Source organism: Camelus ferus, chromosome 25, assembly GCF_009834535.1.
Source record: "Camelus ferus isolate YT-003-E chromosome 25, BCGSAC_Cfer_1.0, whole genome shotgun sequence".
NCBI lineage: Eukaryota > Metazoa > Chordata > Mammalia > Artiodactyla > Camelidae > Camelus > Camelus ferus.
This window is the reverse complement of record NC_045720.1, coordinates 3960381-3976633: the sequence shown is the minus strand read 5'-3', so window position 1 is coordinate 3976633 and position 16253 is coordinate 3960381. Positions and strand designations below refer to the sequence as shown.

General features: G+C 54.2%; 1 protein-coding gene across 4 annotated transcripts in view; it reads right to left on the bottom strand.

The window, feature by feature from the left end:
- Nucleotides 1-16253, bottom strand: part of COL22A1 (collagen type XXII alpha 1 chain) — a 214286-nt gene that overhangs the window by 44188 nt on the left and 153845 nt on the right. For all 4 annotated transcript variants that reach the window (XR_004315107.1, XM_032467724.1, XM_032467723.1 and 1 more), the window contains 6 exons: nt 14119-14154; nt 13198-13251; nt 11957-12001; nt 7530-7577; nt 1791-1904; nt 1066-1119 (listed from right to left, as the gene is read on the bottom strand). Coding sequence is in view for 3 of the 4 variants with exons in the window: in XM_032467724.1 (XP_032323615.1) it covers nt 1066-1119; nt 1791-1904; nt 7530-7577; nt 11957-12001; nt 13198-13251; nt 14119-14154 (351 nt within the window). In the remaining variant the exon portion in view is untranslated. The remainder of the gene's footprint in view (nt 1-1065; nt 1120-1790; nt 1905-7529; nt 7578-11956; nt 12002-13197; nt 13252-14118; nt 14155-16253) is intronic.

Sequence of the window (16253 nt, the reverse complement as noted above, 5' to 3'; positions counted from 1 at the left end):
ACTAGTTTCATAACACTAGCACTTAATCTTGCCAAACTCTAGTTCCCTAGTCTGTAAGGTGGAAATATCTCTGCCTCCTAGGATGATGCTGACCTTTGCAGGGGATAGTACTCAAAGCAGGTAAACTGGCCTTAGCTCTTAACACACCAGGTATCTCGCCTACTGACTGCGGCTCCCTGGGAGTTCATTCTGCAAGGCGAACCCTGAGAACTTCTCAAGGTCGCCATGGACTCCCAAGTGGAGAAGCAAACCCCTGTCTTTCAGATACAGCATTAATTTGTGTTCTTTCTCTGGATGGAAGCTTTCTTTGGCTTTCTCTTGATTATGTAAAGGAACAAACTCTCCCTTGAAAGGAATTATAGAAGAACAAAGGCAGAGCCATTGTCCCAAGACACCAGCACTTCAAGCAGGGCTGGGCTGATATAGAAAATAACTCCTACTTAGTGGAGGGAACTCCTTATCTGTTTAATTGATTTGCTTTTGTTTCTCTGAATAAAGGCCATTCCCTGGCAGGGGCAGCACCCAGCAGCCGGCAAGCTGACAGCAAAGACTGCATACTTAGGGCTCAGTTGAAATTCCCCACCTGCAGAATCCTTCAGCGAGGAGCTCAGCCACCACCTATGACCCCAGAAAGGGGCGGTAAGACTCAGTAAATAGCCCTGACGCAGCTACGCTTTGCTGCAGTCTCTTAACCTAATGCTGCCCCAGGGCAGAGTCTCTTGTTCAGCAACACTGAAACCTGATGCCCGCAGTTCCCGAAGCAGTGGTGTCGGGTTTGTCAAGACCCTATGAAACTTCAAAGTCTATCGGACAACAGCAAACGCTAGATGTGGTCACCCGCCAGCCAGGGCCTGGGTGACCTGGTGGTTCTCCACCCGGATACCCGACAGGTGGCTGTCACACTACAGTGCTTCTGTTTGCTTCCTTGCTTTTAACAATAGTGAGTGAGCTTTCTGATTTTAGAACCATCATTCCTTTACACTGGACGTCACTCGTCCTCAAACTCAGGTTACCCAGTGAGATGAGCAGAATAATTGTACACAGTTTTTATGAAGGCTCACTGACCTGTGGTCCAGCTATTCCTGGGGGCCCTGGGAGGCCTCTGGGACCAGCATCTCCCTGTAGCAGGAACAAAAGAGAAAAAACCCCAACAAGAATGAGTGTCTGGACCAGAACAGACTCAGACATAGAAAACAAACTATGGTTACCAACGGGGAAAGTGGGGCGGGGGATAAATTAGGAGTTTGGGATTAACAGATACACACTACATATAACATAGATAAACAACAAGGACCTACTGTACAGCACAGCGAAGTAGAGTTAATTTCTTGTAATAAGTTATAATGGAAAGGGATCTGAAAATGTATGTATGTATATGTATAACTGAATCGCTTTGCTGTACACCTGAAACTAACATTGTAAATCAACTACACTTCCACAAAAAAGAAGAATGCGTGTTTGGAGCCCACACCCAGAGTTATCAGCAAGCCACCCCCTTACACATCTAGTCACTGATTTCCCACTGAGATTTCCCTGTCCCCTCCCCACCCCCAGCGTGTGTGAGCTAAGGGGGCAGACGAGTGGTGGCGACGGGAGCGCGGCTATGCGTTCATGGCCATGACCCACCGCTACCGTGCTAGCTGGCGTGCTAGCCAGTCCCCAAGACGACCCCAGTGACCTCTGCCCCCACAGCCACACCCCTGAGTAGAACCCTCCCCATGTACCAGCGAGGCAACTCTGGGGTCTCCAAGACGATGCAATGGTAAAACTGTCTCCTATTTTCTCCTTACCTTCTTCCCTTCTGCGCCTTCTCTCCCTGGCTTTCCTGGGAGACCTTTGTCCCCTTTAAAACCTGGCAGACCAGGGAGGCCCGGGGGGCCTGGAGGGCAGTCATTGCACACGTCCTGAAAGAAAGAGCAAGCACATGATACAGTTACTGGCAAAACAAACGTGGCCCAGAGCTCCTCCTCTCCAGACAGGAGGAAGCCAGCAAATGAGGAAAGAGCAAACAGGTGGATCGAGTCATTATCCAAATAGCTTGTGTCAAGCTTTGCGTTTTCCTCTTAGTCCTAAATTGGATTTCAGGGCCGATATATCTGGATTACTACCCCATTTCTCCCTACTTCTGGCCAAACGGCTGAAATACAGCCCAAGACAAAGATGTCAAAAGTGCATGTACCAGTATCTGCGAACATCTGAAGATACTCACAGTACAGGTTTAATGCAAACATTCAGCACTGTTTACAATAGCACGCCCTGTCCCTAAGGCTAGAGACAAAACAAAGCTGGGAGCTGCGTCCTCTGTCTCATGGGTTTGCCTAAGTGGTTCCTGAACAAAGCAGCAAGACAAAGAAAGCAACAGGTGCACGCCCTCAGGACTTCGCTGCCTGGCACATGCGAACCTCCCCAGGCCTGGCATTCCTCTCTGTCCACAGTGGGCATTTAACAAATGTTCCCTGGAAAGGAGCTTTGCTCTCCTTCTTTGAGGCAGGCAAGTCCCCAGAGTGAAGGTAAAGCTCTCAGCCCAGGGAAGAGTTTTCTAACTTGTCTGTGTCATCCCCAGATCTTACAGCTTGGAGCACAGCAAATACCAAATAAAACTCACGGGCTTGACCACACCCCTGCCTGTCTCACACCCCAGGGGCCTGGGTCGCTCCCTCCACGCCCTTCTCGCTAACCCTCCCTCTCTTCCTCCCCCACTCTCTCCTTTTGATGAAGGTTACGGCACTCAGAACAGTGTCAGCTCCTTCCCAGTGCACTTGGCTATTTCTATTCATTCATGTATTCACTCAGCCGCTCCCTCAGTGAAAGGGCATTTGCTTGCACAGCAACCACTCTGTCAGGCACCGTGCCTCTCCGCTTTGAGACCACAGGAGCACGCATCCTGTAGGCTCTTGGTCCCGCGGCACCCACGGACATGCAGCACACACACTGACAAGGGCCTCTGGGATGCTGCCCTGGAGCCACCTGCAGAGTGTCCTGTAGGACAAGGTGCACGTGTTCACATTCAGTGAGGTGAGCTTTCAGGCGACCTGGCATTCATCTTGGTGTCTAATGCAGGATAGACGGGCTTTTTCCATCAAAAAAGCAACTTTGAACAGTCTATCTTCCTTTGACAAGCTCATTCCTACTCAGTCTCTGAAGACTCTTTAGCTGTGTCCTACTCCAGGACGTCCCCCAAGAACTGGGGATGTGTTCTTGCTTCCACGGACCCAGGAATTCCCGCTATGGCACCATGTGACCCACTGTTGATGTGGTCTGTTTATAGCTCCATGCCCTCCCCACCAAGAAAAGGAAAGTGTGACTCTCCGAGAACTGACGTAGAGTCTTTATGCATCCAATTCAGAGCAAATAACCTTCTGCAGAGCATGAGTTCCGTCAGTGGGTGAGCCAGCCGACCCGACTGACCGACCACTGACCTGCTGGAATCCAAGGCCATCTTCCTTAGCAGGTGGTTCCAGAAGCTGGCTGAATTTTTAGGGGAAGGGTGAGGAGTATCAAATGGTTTCACTGCTGCCTTTTGTTTGGAGGCATGGCAGACGTGGGAGGAACTCACGTATCCCCAGACCTTCTCTTACAGCTCTTCAAAATGAGACACATCCACGACACGCAGCAGAGTGGACAGAGGCTGCACGGGAGCGGAGCTAGCCTGGTGGCTGCGGGAGCTTGGGCCACTGAGATTTTGTTGGATGTGCGGGACAGAGTGATGGGGAACCACCCTCTGCAGTGAGGTCCAGAGCACAAAGCGGCATATCTGAGTAACTCATCTCACTGGTTTCGACTCTCTCTTTTCAGCTTCCGGCATGGATAACTCTCAGGCTGACTGTGTCTTAGTCCCAGTTTCTGTGCAGGATTGTTCACTGAAGACCAGTGCAGCCCCACCGCAGCCCCCAGACTCACCAGCGAGGGGGCTGGGCTTAGCATACTGACCCGGCCCTGGAACCCAGCGAGCATAGGGCAAGGCCAGCCCCCTACTGCTGTCCTACCCACCCTCACTTGGGTGCCTATGCTCCTGGGGTCCCCAGTTCCTCTTGACCCTGGGCTGCCTGGAATGTCTTGAGACCAGTATTGGGGCCCAGGGCAGGCTGCCCTCAAATATCTCTCAATGGCATACTGATTATTTTGAATTAAAGTTACTCAAGAAACGGCCAATGCAGGCGGGACAGTGACCCTTCTCTCTGTCACCCTGAGAGCAGGAGATAAGTCTCTCATGTGAAACGCGCACTGCCCGCATTTGGAGGTGGGACACCTTCACTGCCAGAGACAGGGCATCCAGGGCCGAGAAGCCGGTGTAAACAAACCTCCTGATTCTAATTCACAGCCCCAAGCCCCAGCTCTGCTCAGATTCTTCACTGGTGAATCACCCGAAGCCTAAGCTTCTTTTCCCTGCCAATTCCTCACACACTGTTTCTTTGTCCAAAAAGTATAAAAGCTGCCAGTTTTGGCCACTTCTTAGGTCCTATTTCTAAGAGACCTCCACGTGCATGAATTAAAACCTGTTGCTTTTTCTCCCACTAATCTGTCCTGTGCCACTTTTCTCATTAGTCCAGCCACAAGAGCCCCAGAGGGGGTGTAGGGGGAAAAACCCACTCTCCATCACTAGACCCGGTTCTGCTTCCAACCAGGTGGGCTTGCTCAGACCACACGGAAGCCTCTGCCACTCGGGCCCACGGCTTCACCTCTCCCAGCCGCGGCCTCCTCACGTGTGAGGGCAGAGAATGAGTAACGAGGGCTGCCCGCCTGCTGCCGAGCCGAGCCCCCGGTGGGAGCACGAGTGTCTGCCGCTCCGTGAGTCACTGTGGGTTCAGCCGCTGTTTCCCTCCAAGTCTGTCCCTTTGTCGCACCTGCACATCAGATGCCCTTGCTCCTCAGCACTGACCCCCACCCCTTCCATGTCACCGGGTCACGTCAGGCAGGCCACTTAGTCCCCACTAGTCTATTTCTACACCAGCTGACAAGGCTCATTCTCCGACCTTAGGGTACAGTCGTGGAGTTTAAACGGAGCAGGCCTGTGACGCGTCTAGCACGTTGCCAGGTCCCCTATGCGTAATCTGCAGATGCAACCCCTCTCGCCCCCACCCCCTGCCCTTTGTCTGCGGCGTTCTCAGCAAACCTGGCCGGCCGTGTCATTGTGTGTGGTGCGGTACAGCACACCAAGCAAGCGCTCCTAAAATGCTTATAACGGGAGGAACTGCAGTCTCTGCCACGTGGGAGAAAACCACCGCTGCTTCTCAGGCGCGGAAATCACCTCCCGATCACCTGACCCAAGCTCCTGCCGGACTCCTGCCCCCTCACTGCACACTCTTGCCAAAGGGCTGTGGAGCCTGCATTTCAAACCTCTGGGTAACAGACAAGGAACTCGCTACTGCCTGCACATCATCAGGGAGCTGTCAGGAAGCTCAGACTCAGGCAGAGATGAAGGTGGATGGCAGAGGGGATAAGCACAAGGGTTTGGAGTTGGTCTCACTGGGTTTGAGACTCGGGTCTGCCACCGTCCAGCTCTGTTACCTTCAACAAGTGACTGGCCCACCTGTGCCCAACCTCCTGCTCTGTCAAATGTGGCTAGTAACAGCACCTGCCCACTGGGGTGTCTGTGGCGATCGGATGAAATAATATTTATCCTAGGGAATCATCTCACGGGGAAGCCCTGAGGATGGCCTCCCTGGGCACAGCTCCAGCTGCGCAAGTTCCTTAAAGATGAACTTCCTACCCAGGCAGTTTTCCAACTCTCAGAATGGGGTAAATGTTCTGTAGTAAAGGATGCATCCTCAGCAAGGGAGGGGCCTGTCCACAGCCACCTGGACCAGACCATCAGCTTTAACCCACATCATCAACATGGCAACAGGTGATTACACAACAGGGAGCTATGGCAGTTCTCTGCAGACCTGGGCAAACCCACATGGCCCAGGCACCTGTCTACAGGGTTTCCAGGCAAAGCACACTCCACAGGACCAAGGAATTCCAGGCACTGCCCTGAACGTAGGCGCTCACATGACCTCTGTGGTTCCTGGCTGCTCCGATGAACACAGCTGCATCCTTTAGCAGGTAAGAAGTATTGATACGACTAAGTGCCCTTCTCAGGGCTGCAGCCATGAAGAATGGTCTTAACCCATGCAGGACTCACTCCTGTCATCACTGCCCTGAAGACTGGGACACCCTGAGTTGAAATCCTTCGGTGGGGGCAAAGGGGCTGATGCAAACCCAGTGCCTTTCAATGGGGCGGAAATTAAGAAAAAATTATCAAGGCTATAAAAGCCTGTAATAAATAAGGCTTAAATCAATAGATAATGATTTCTTGCCATGTCCTAGTTGTGAAAGAAAAACCAAACCTCCCTCTTGTCAATAACAATCAGGAAAGACTGCCCTACTGCTACACATCTTGAATACAAAGTATGATTTTGCATCAGGGCCGCTCGATGTGCAGAGGATCACACATCCGGCTTCTGAGGAGCTTTTCTTCTCCCTTTTCTTCTCCTCCCTTGTTTTCATGCAAGAACCAGATGTTTTCTGACATCACCCAAGTGGTCTTCAGAATACAGGAAGTGAGGAAGGGGCTGATCACACAAAATTCAGTGCCAAGCTTCACCCAGAGTTAAGACAAAGGCTGGAAACAGAGGCAGCAAAAGGGTCCTCCACACCCGCAGCAGCAGGACTGCTCCTCCTGGAACACGAGTCTTCTCCTGTCTCCGTCGGGCTCACAGCCTCTTCCGGGTCTCCTCCATTTAAGATCCGAGGTCCTCGGCCAGGGTCCCAGGCACCCAGCTTTCTCTGCCCTGTCTCAGCAGAGTCACGCTCAGCTCAGGGCGTCTGCTGCTCGTGGAAAGTGCACGTGGTTCTGAAAATGAGCTGACTCTGCACTCAGATCTGAACTCACCCCAGCCACAGGCTCCAGCCCCCTGCGCCTGCGCTCCGGACCTCATGCCAGCAGGCCCCCCACCCAACCTGGCTGACCCTGCCCACGCCCCTCTCTTGAGAGCTTGAGGAGGCAGTCCTGTGGGGGGCCAGGTCAGCCACTGGAATCAGTGGGGCGTGGATTCCACTCCCAGAAAGTCACTGACCCTCATAGTGTCTCAGGTTTCCAACAAGTAAAACAAAAACACAAATAGTACCAGTATCAGAGAGTAACTGTGGACAGTAAGAGACACGCATGGAGTGTTTAGCACAGCCCTGTCCAGAAGGACCTTCTGTGACGACAGAAATCCTCTGTATCTGCACTGTCCTGTAAAACAGCCACTAGCCACGTGCGGTGATTAAGTACGTGGAATGCGACTAGTGTGACTGAGGACTGGAACTGTTCATTGCACTTAATTTGAATTATCTTAAATTTAAATTGACACACGTGGCCAGTGGCTGCTGCCCTGGACAGTGCATTTAGCCCATCGCTGACACATGGTGAGGTCTCAGCCAATGTTGCTATTACTGTTAATATTCTTAACACAGTGGTTCAGACACAGAAAAGAGCACGTTACTGAAATCCCCAATCCCCCCATGACCAGTTTCACAACGCATGCACATTTATTTTATTTTACCTTAACCAAGAGATTTACGTCCCCTGGAGACAGTAGCGGAGAGGGTCCCTGTCAAAGAAAAATAAATACATACAGACATACACACATGCCCACACTCTGTGTACCCTGTGCTCCTCCAGGCAGTGTGCGGCCTTCACAGCGCAAGCTGTGCCACGTGACGTGGCCACGCCATGCACAGGATGCAAGCAGCCCGGTCCACACCCCACGCCGGGGAGCCACGGGAAGACTCCGCTGAGCCAGCGACTGCACAGACTGCTAGTCCTAACTGAGTCTAGCCTAACATCAGCCTTTCTGGTCCCCAGGCTCCCTGCACTGGTCCCTTCTCTTCTCCTGGTGGTCCCTCCTCCACACTGCCCTCTACACCAACAGGTCCTATGGGTACTGTAGAAGACAAAGGGGGCTGACTCTCCTGTATTCCCCAGATGGGTAACAGCTGTCACTATCAGTCATTCACAATCTAGTATGAATTTCAAGTAACTTCTTTAGCTGTCCCAGGTAAAACAGCATTTTGAACTTCATTCGTTACTACGAGTTAGAAGTCTCTAACTTCAGGAAGATTTCAGAAGTCAGGCGTAATCACAAAGCCTCTGAAGGTGTGCAGGGTCTGCAGGTCACTGAATTCACGTTCACAACGGTGAGCTGGGATGTGGTACATCATGACTAGGGCCAGCCTGGAGCCCAAGATGGAGTGGAGGCTGGGTTCACACTGGGGTTTAAGGGACACAAGGCTGGGAAGGAAAATGGAAATTAAAAGGCAAACCCTAAAGGGAAGAAAGGATTCTCAGAAGAACTGGAGACTGGTGTGCTACTTTGCAAACTTCTAAATTTTGCACTGGAAAAGGAGTCCCGGAGAACCCGTTCTCCAGAGGGAAGGGGTCGACGTTCCTCTAGAATGGGGGAGCCGGTGGCCACAATTGACTGCTGGTGGCTGATTTCTTCTGAATAAATCTGAGTTCCGGTTAATGAAGTATGAGTCCAGTCTAGCGCCTTACGGAGGCTGAAACCAAGACTGTTTTCCTGGCTGCCTCCTCTCCTGACCCCACAGGGCTCCTGCCACATCCTGCGGCTAAAGAGAGCCATGTGACAGCGGCATCGGGTATGTTTGCGCAGGATAACTTGGCAGAGGCTGGGTGTATGTCTGTTTGCTCAAGTGTTCGACCAACCCCCCAGACTACCGCAAGGGTAGGAGGCCCGGGAGAGGCCGGGGCTGGAGTCGGGTCTGGACGTGCTGAAGGGACGACCAGCCCTGCAGGGAGAGCTCACTTAGGTCACAACTGCTGAAGACGAAACCGAGAGTGTCCTCAGTTACCTGAGACTGACCCTCGGGAGGAAGGCCAACCTGTGCAATGCTGATCGATAAGAACTTTAAAAGGGGGCGGAGGGGTTTCCTTCTGAAGTTTTTTATTTTCCCTGGGAAGTTAGTAACACGAGTCATACAGTCCAAACTGGGACACTTTTCACAGTGCTGGCACTGTGTTCTTTGGGACATTTTTATGTTGTCACGTAAGCCCTTTGCATAATTAGAGGAGTGAGCAGCAGGGCTGGATGTCAGTTTCAAAAGGAGAGAGAACGAGGAGTGAATTTTCCATCTAGGTGCAGCGTGGCCTTGGAGATAATTTAATTAATGTCTTGTGGTGACCCCCTTCTGTAGGCCCCACAAGATAGGTCTGGATACACAGGAGCAAGGCAGGTGCGGGGATGGTGGCCTTCTGAATGTGGACGCAGGATGCAGAGCGGAGTGCTGTGCTCGCCTCTGAGGAGCGGGCCCCACCTGGCGGGTTGATGCTGAGCGCAGGGAAGCAGCAGCGGGAAGTGCTGGGGTGCAGAAGGCTGCGCCCGCACTCTGCTGGCTCCTCCTCCCCTCCCGGGTGCCGCCAGCTGCCCAGAGCACCAGCCGGAAAGGCTGGGGAGGTCACACAGCCCACGACGGACTGACACGGAGGTGAACAGGGGTGGCCTCTTGACTCAAGATGGGCCAGTTGTGTGGTGCCGTCCACACCCGAGCTCCCCATGGGATCAGGCTGAGGGCAGATTCACGCTGAACCCACATCCTTGACTACCTTTCCACTACCCGGTCCTGCTTTCTCCAACCCCGGCAGGTCTCCCCTGGCTCACTCGCTGGCATGGGAATCCCCACCAGAGGCTGTGCTTCTGGAGAACCAAGTCCAGCAGGGGGGCTCCTGGCGCGGGAATTCTCTGGGCGCAGGGCTGGAGAAACACTCTGGGCCCCCATCTCCACTGAGGGGTGATGGCTGCAGGAAGGGGTAACTCAGCAGGCCCGGGCTGCCCAAACCCTGCCCATGCCAAACAAAGGCTCGGCCCTTGCTGGCTCCTAACGAATGCCCTGCCTGAGAAGAGTGCCTCTGTTCGCCAGGGTCTTGGGCCAGGCAGATGGCTTATGCTAACGACCAGATCTACGGCGGGGGCCTGGGCCATGGGGTATCAGTCTGGCCCCTGGGAGGGCTGGAGACAGAGACCAAGGCCAGCCGTGCGGGCTCACTGCGTCTATGTGACCTGCACACCAAGGTTTGGGGGAGCGACCCTCAGTGGCGACACTTGGTGCTTTCCAGAGCACTCGTCACCCACGTGCCTCTGCTGACACGTGGGTGCTGGGAGGAGCGAGGGCTGCCCACGCCGGCTCCCTGGGGGAGAGGCCTCGTCGCTCAGGGACGCTGCCCTAAGCATCTCGCCCCTGTGCTGACCTTCACCTGCGTCCTTTCTCTGTGATAAACCACAGTCCCGATTGGAGGCACTCTCCTGAGTCCTGGAGTCCTCCTGGTGAGTCAGAGAGCCTGAGGGGAGTCTTGGGACCCCTGAAAACACGACTCATCCGATAAGTGAGATGAGAGACCCTGAGGGCTCCCCTGTCGTCCCTGGGACCATCTGGGGGTGTGTGTGTGCAGTGAATTTGAAGGTGGTCAAAAACAGACCTCCTCTCTGTCTGTCTCTACTTCTCTCAGTCTGCTCTGCCGGTGACCAGCTGTCAGACGTCACGGTTAGTCCACGCTGCCAGCTGGACGCTGCTGGCTTAATTCTCTTGGCAGGGGTGTCAGGGTCTAGACTCGGCAGGAGTTGTTTGAACCCTCTTCAGCCTCTGGCCTGAACCTTCCTCTTCCAGCCGCTGCACCAGGGCCTTGCACTTGGGTAACGAGGTTAATTCGGTGAGGTTAATTCGGCTGCTGTAAATCTGACTCCACAGAAGAGGAGGAGGGTGTGTGTAAGCTGTCCCTACCCTCCAGCAGGACTTTTCACTCCTCCCGCTAGAAGGCCTTCAGGGAACGGTCTCAGGACCCTTCGAGGAGGACCAGGCTGCCCCTTGGGGTCTCTGCTGTGCCCCGCGGCCTGGGCCCCAAAGGCGGAGACGCTCAAGCCCTCAGGGGCCCCATGCCTTGGGTCCTTGTCTGCAACTTGCAGCGGCCAGGCTCACAGAGGAGCCGATGGCCTCTCAGATCCATCTTGAGGTGAAGATTCTGCATAATGGTTTCTGAAATCAGCCTTGAGGCCTGAGCCTCCCGCGTCGTGACTGCCACTGTCTCTCCCACCTCGGGTAGCACCTTTCAGTGGACTCGTCTCTCCTGTATCCTCACGCTGCCTCCTCGCTCACCCAGACTTGTTCCTCTTCACCATCCCTCCCCTGGAGGGCCACCCTGTGCCTGGTTCCTCGGCGGAGCCTTTGGGGCTCCTCTGGCGTTGCTGAGTTAACTGGGGTGGGGGTGGGCGTTCCTAGAAGGTGACTCTACAGCGCACGAGGAACCGCGGGCTGGTGTGCGGCCCCACGGCCCGGGACCAGACTCTCAGGGCTGTCCGTTTCTGCTCAGCCTGTCACAGCGTCGCTGCTCTCACAGGGAGAGAGAAAAGAACATCTCTTATACTACAAAGGGGGGAAACCAAGAGGTACTGACATTACTGAACTAAAGGGCAGGACAAGGACTGGTCGGGACCTTGCCACGAACACTGCTACTGCCCGTCTGCTCACCCCAAACCACCGTCCTTCCTTCTCTGTCCTCCCCCAGGCCCCGGAGGCTGCACCCTGGGGACGTATCATGAGGCTCACCTGCCTGCTGCCCGCCCCACAGGCGAGCTGGACCAATGAGATGCACAGCAGGAAATTGGGGAGGGAGGGTACGGGGGGTGGGGGTGGGCGGTGGCCAGGCATCCTGTGGTGGCTCTGAACCCACAACCACAGCTCCTATCTGGCAGCCCCTTCCCCCCACCCTCTCCCTCTGCTCTGAAGATAAGAAGCAGGTGGCGTTGGCGTCTCTGTGGTTTATCTCTGAGCATCACAGCATCTCTGACTAGTGCCCTCTGCCCGCAGCTTTGTAAAAAGCCCCCTTTTTAAAGTCTCTGGGACCATCCGAGTTGTATTTTACTCTGGCTGGGTCCCTGACTGATGGTCAACATTCATCCAGAACAGTTAGATGACATACTGGTTTGCCAGGAGGCCCTCTCTCTCCTGGACTTCCTGGTACACCCTAAGAGAAGAAAGAAAGAAAACATTAACTGTGCTAAGCACATAATGCTGATCCGCTCTGCCCACCCCTTCTCCCAGCATCTACATCTGTAACTCAGGGGAAAAAACAACCCAACCGTGAAGACTGGCACCAGTAACAATTCACGGGTTCCAGTCTCAGCCGAATACCCAAGGCTTCTCAGGAAATACTTAACTGTGGCAAATGTTCCAAACAGTAAGCTACTTCCCTTATCAGCTCCTACCCAAAACACGAAGCCAGAAACGACTCATGCGCGGACACACATTCATCTCAAATTCCTCCATCCTTTCCCAAACACAAGTGGAAGGAGTGGCTTTGAAAGAGGAGGGTTCTGCTGAACTGGCTGTAAGAATGTAGCCCTGCGAGTGGGGCAGGTAAAGTCAAGCACTTGGGGGCGGGATTTAGAGGGCAACATTCTTCTCTGAAACAGAACCTAAGGAAGGGAAGGGGAGGACAGTTCGTTGTTCCTACTTATGTGAAGCCGAACGACAGAGATGGAAAGATGGAGGATGACGCAGCAAGTACCACTGCTTAGCGGCGCCAGACGTCTTTGCTCCATGAGGACTCGTGGTCGTCGTTTAACCGTTTCAGGGAGTCTGTATGGAGCAACTTCTATGTACCTGCCACTCTGTGAAGCATCAAGGACCTACAGATGCCTGAGACACTTGGTTCCTACCTTCTAGAGCTCAGATCTAACTGAATAAAAGTCAGGCCATAAAGATGAGAGGTGATTAACACTGTCACAAAGTGGGGAGACACACGTCCTCAGTGAGCATCAGGTGAGTGTGCGGAGCTCCCTTGAAGGGAGAAGCCCTTACAGGGATGGGTCGGGAACAAGTCCATGGAGAAGCTGGTGCCTGATTTGAGCAGAACTGACCAGCTAGGTATGTAAGAACATTGACAAGATGACAGGAGACAGTGATGGGGTACCCGGGAGCTTACAGGTTTCTGAAAGCATAACATAAAAGCAAAAGAAGTGAAACAAGGCAATACAAGATTGTAAGTCACAACGAACAGAAAATCAAAACATAAACAGCGTCCACGAGAAAGGGGCAGGGGTTAGTGGGGCAGGACAGCTCCTCCCGGGGCGTCCTGGTTCCAGGAGGCCAGAGACAGCGGAGGGGCTCCCGGGGGGTCTGGAGGACCTGGACTGGGCCTGCACTGCCGCCTTTACTCACATCCTGGCCGGCTGGTCCCTGGGGGCCTGGGAATCCAGGGGGGCCTCGAGATCCCTGAAGAAAAAGAGAAGATGACATCCCCCCCATCAGTGTAAGCAAAACAAGTGCCGCCTTCCCTGGGGGGGCTCTCCTTGCACAGACGGCCTGCTGCTCTGGGGAAGCTGATGTAACGCATGTGCCAGGGAGCAGGTGGCTCAGAGTCACACACTTTACTGCGCATGTGCAGGTGGACACACCAAGTACACCCGGAGGACGCTCTGGAAAGCCCTCCCTGTGAGCCGGACGGCCCAGGCCGCTTTCTGGAGTGGAGAGGCAGCTCCTGCAGCGAAATGGGCCTGAGCCCCGGTCCTGCCCACTCCCCTGCGCAGTGTGGATAACCGGCCCCCGGGGCAGGGGGCCAGCCCAGCACAGAGCTCAGCACTCAGCTGACAGTGATTATTTTTTATAAGAAAATCATTCCCATTCTGCTGAAAATTTCCAGACAGTACCAGAAATTGGCACACATCATCTCATGAAGAATCTCACTTCCTGGGGCACTTCCCTGCCTCTTCCCCCCCGCCTTCCAGGCTAAGGGAGCCCTCCCCTGCTCGTGGCTATGCGGCTGGGGTGGGGAAGCCAGGATGCACAGTTAGCTCCTCGGGCAGGTTGATTACCTTCCTTAAACCACGGCTGCCCGTCTGGAAGCAGAGATGGCGGGGAGCAAAGGCAGCCTCCGCCCGCCCAGCACCACACACGCTCCCGGCCCTGGGAGACCCCGCCAGCCCATAGGTCAGGGCTCACATTTTGGAGACTTTGCCCGGTTTCATGATAGGGATTTTTTTGAAACTCTTCTGCCTTCTGGCCACTCCAGTTTAAAACCGCTTTCATTAGAACATAATTTCTGCCCTCAAAACCCAGCCCCGTATTTAAATCATACTGTACCGGAGGCCCTTTCTCTCCTGGTGGTCCGGAGGGGCCCTAGAAACAAACACACAGGTGAGCAAGCGAAGCCGGAGGGGGCACTTACTTAAACGTGCCGCGGTGCTTATTCCTGAGCTTGGTCTCTAACTGTCCTAAAAGGAATAGCTGACTTCCTCCCACCTTTAAGCCACAGGGTCACACCCTCCCACCACCACCACTCCATGCTGCACATGGAGATCTCACTGGAACCTTCTTCATTTGCCCCTGAACTGGTGCCACCCCCTCCTGGCACGCACTGGGCCCGTGTCTAGCTCTGGGCCCCAGCATCCCAACATCCTCATGCTGTATTCCTGCTCAGGATGGGGGGGGGGGCACATTCAGGACCAGACTCCTTGGGTGGCCTGCTTGCCCGATGCTGCACGGTGTCCCTCCTCACTCCTGCACGTGGCTCACACATGCATGCACACACACACAGATATGGATCTGTCATCCTTCAAGTGTGACCAGCCTACGATTCGGCTTCCGGATTTTGCGCTTCAGATGCGTTCCTTCTTGTGGCATTAGTGTTACAGTTCCAGGTCCTGCAGTGAGAGGACTGTCCCTGCCCTGAGCCTTTGCTACACTGTGCTCTGCCTCTCTGCCTGGTCACATCTAGTTCTCAATTTAGATGTCAGCACCCCAGGAAAGCCTTCCCTGGCCTCCCTCAGGAGGCTCGTTAGAAGCGGTCCCTAGCCCCCGGGTGCACCCTGTCTAGGACGGACCACCCAGTGTTCCTGGCCCATCTGTGCCCTCTGCTGAATGGACCACACCCTGCCTTGGGGGCACTCAGCTCCGTGCTCACGCGCTCCCTCCAGTCCTCAGCAGCCCCCGTGCGTGCGTCGTCCGGACACAGCAGAGCACAGCAAACGGACGGCGCTCCACTAAACTTACAATTGGACGGTATGAAGAGAACTTGAAAATCACTTATTATCACCCTTCCTTTTCACTGATGGTCAAACAAGGGCCTGAAGGAGACAAAGGACCTGCCCAAGCCACACCGGAGTCACTCGCCAGGGGGGTCAGCCCCACCACCAGCTCGCAGTCCAGTGCATCTGTGTGCCCCTGCGGCAGGGCCCATGAGAACTCCCGAGGGCGTCCCAAGAGGGAGGAGAGATTTCAGACCAAGACACAGGCTTCCGGCAGTGCGACAGACCAGGGCACCTAAAAGCCTGCCCGTCTCATGTGTCCCAGAGCTGCCTGACAGAATAAAACAAGCATTTTAAGTGCACAGCTGACCACTCAAGAAGGTAGGGGACACCTCCCGAGGCCTAAGCCAAGCAGGTAAGAAAATGGACTCAGAACCCCCCTGGGGTCCACATGACTCACACGACCCTTCTCCCCGTTAGTTCCCACTGCTCTGTCAAGTCGTAGGCCAGCGGGATGCAGGGGCCAGCGCGCACACGTCCGAATTCCGTTCCTTTCGCAGTCGTTCCTTACCAAGACTGCACACTTATCCCCAAGGACGCGGCAGAGCGATGGTCTGTTGCTGGCACCTCCTGTTTCCAAATTAAACCCAACGATCCATCTCCAGGGTTTAATTGTTTCATTAGACTGAACTCCGAATCCCCCTCTTATGTCATTTGATATAAAATCCACAGGTAAAGGGTGGGTTTTGCTGTCAAAAAAGTCTTCCTATCAAATCTTAGCTTTGTCAGTTATCGGCTGTTTGACTCGGTCTCTCCGCACTTCCGTCTGCCCGATCCTGACACAGAGCTGGTGAGCCCCTCGCTTCATGTGATCAGAACTAAGAGGACACACCTAAGGAGAGAACCAGCCCAGAGCCTGGCCCGTGAGAGGCGCTCCTGCGGCCAGTTGCTGGTATACTTTTAGGAGACAGAGAAGTGTATTGCGGAGGAGGGGTCGCAGGGTGGCTTCCCGATCGATGCCCTTCCTAAATCTGAAGCCTGGGCGTGTCTTCAAGACTAACAACCCTCTGTTCCAAGATTACACCCTCTGATGGGGTTGCTCAGGAGTCGCATTACCTAAAACATGTATTTTGGTCTTTGATACCATTTTCCACTAAAATGAACTACAACTCCTTGGAGAGACGACTGACCCCAGATCTGGGCGAGGAACAGAAACAAATCGGGACATCCTGTCCTTCCACAGAGCAAGGA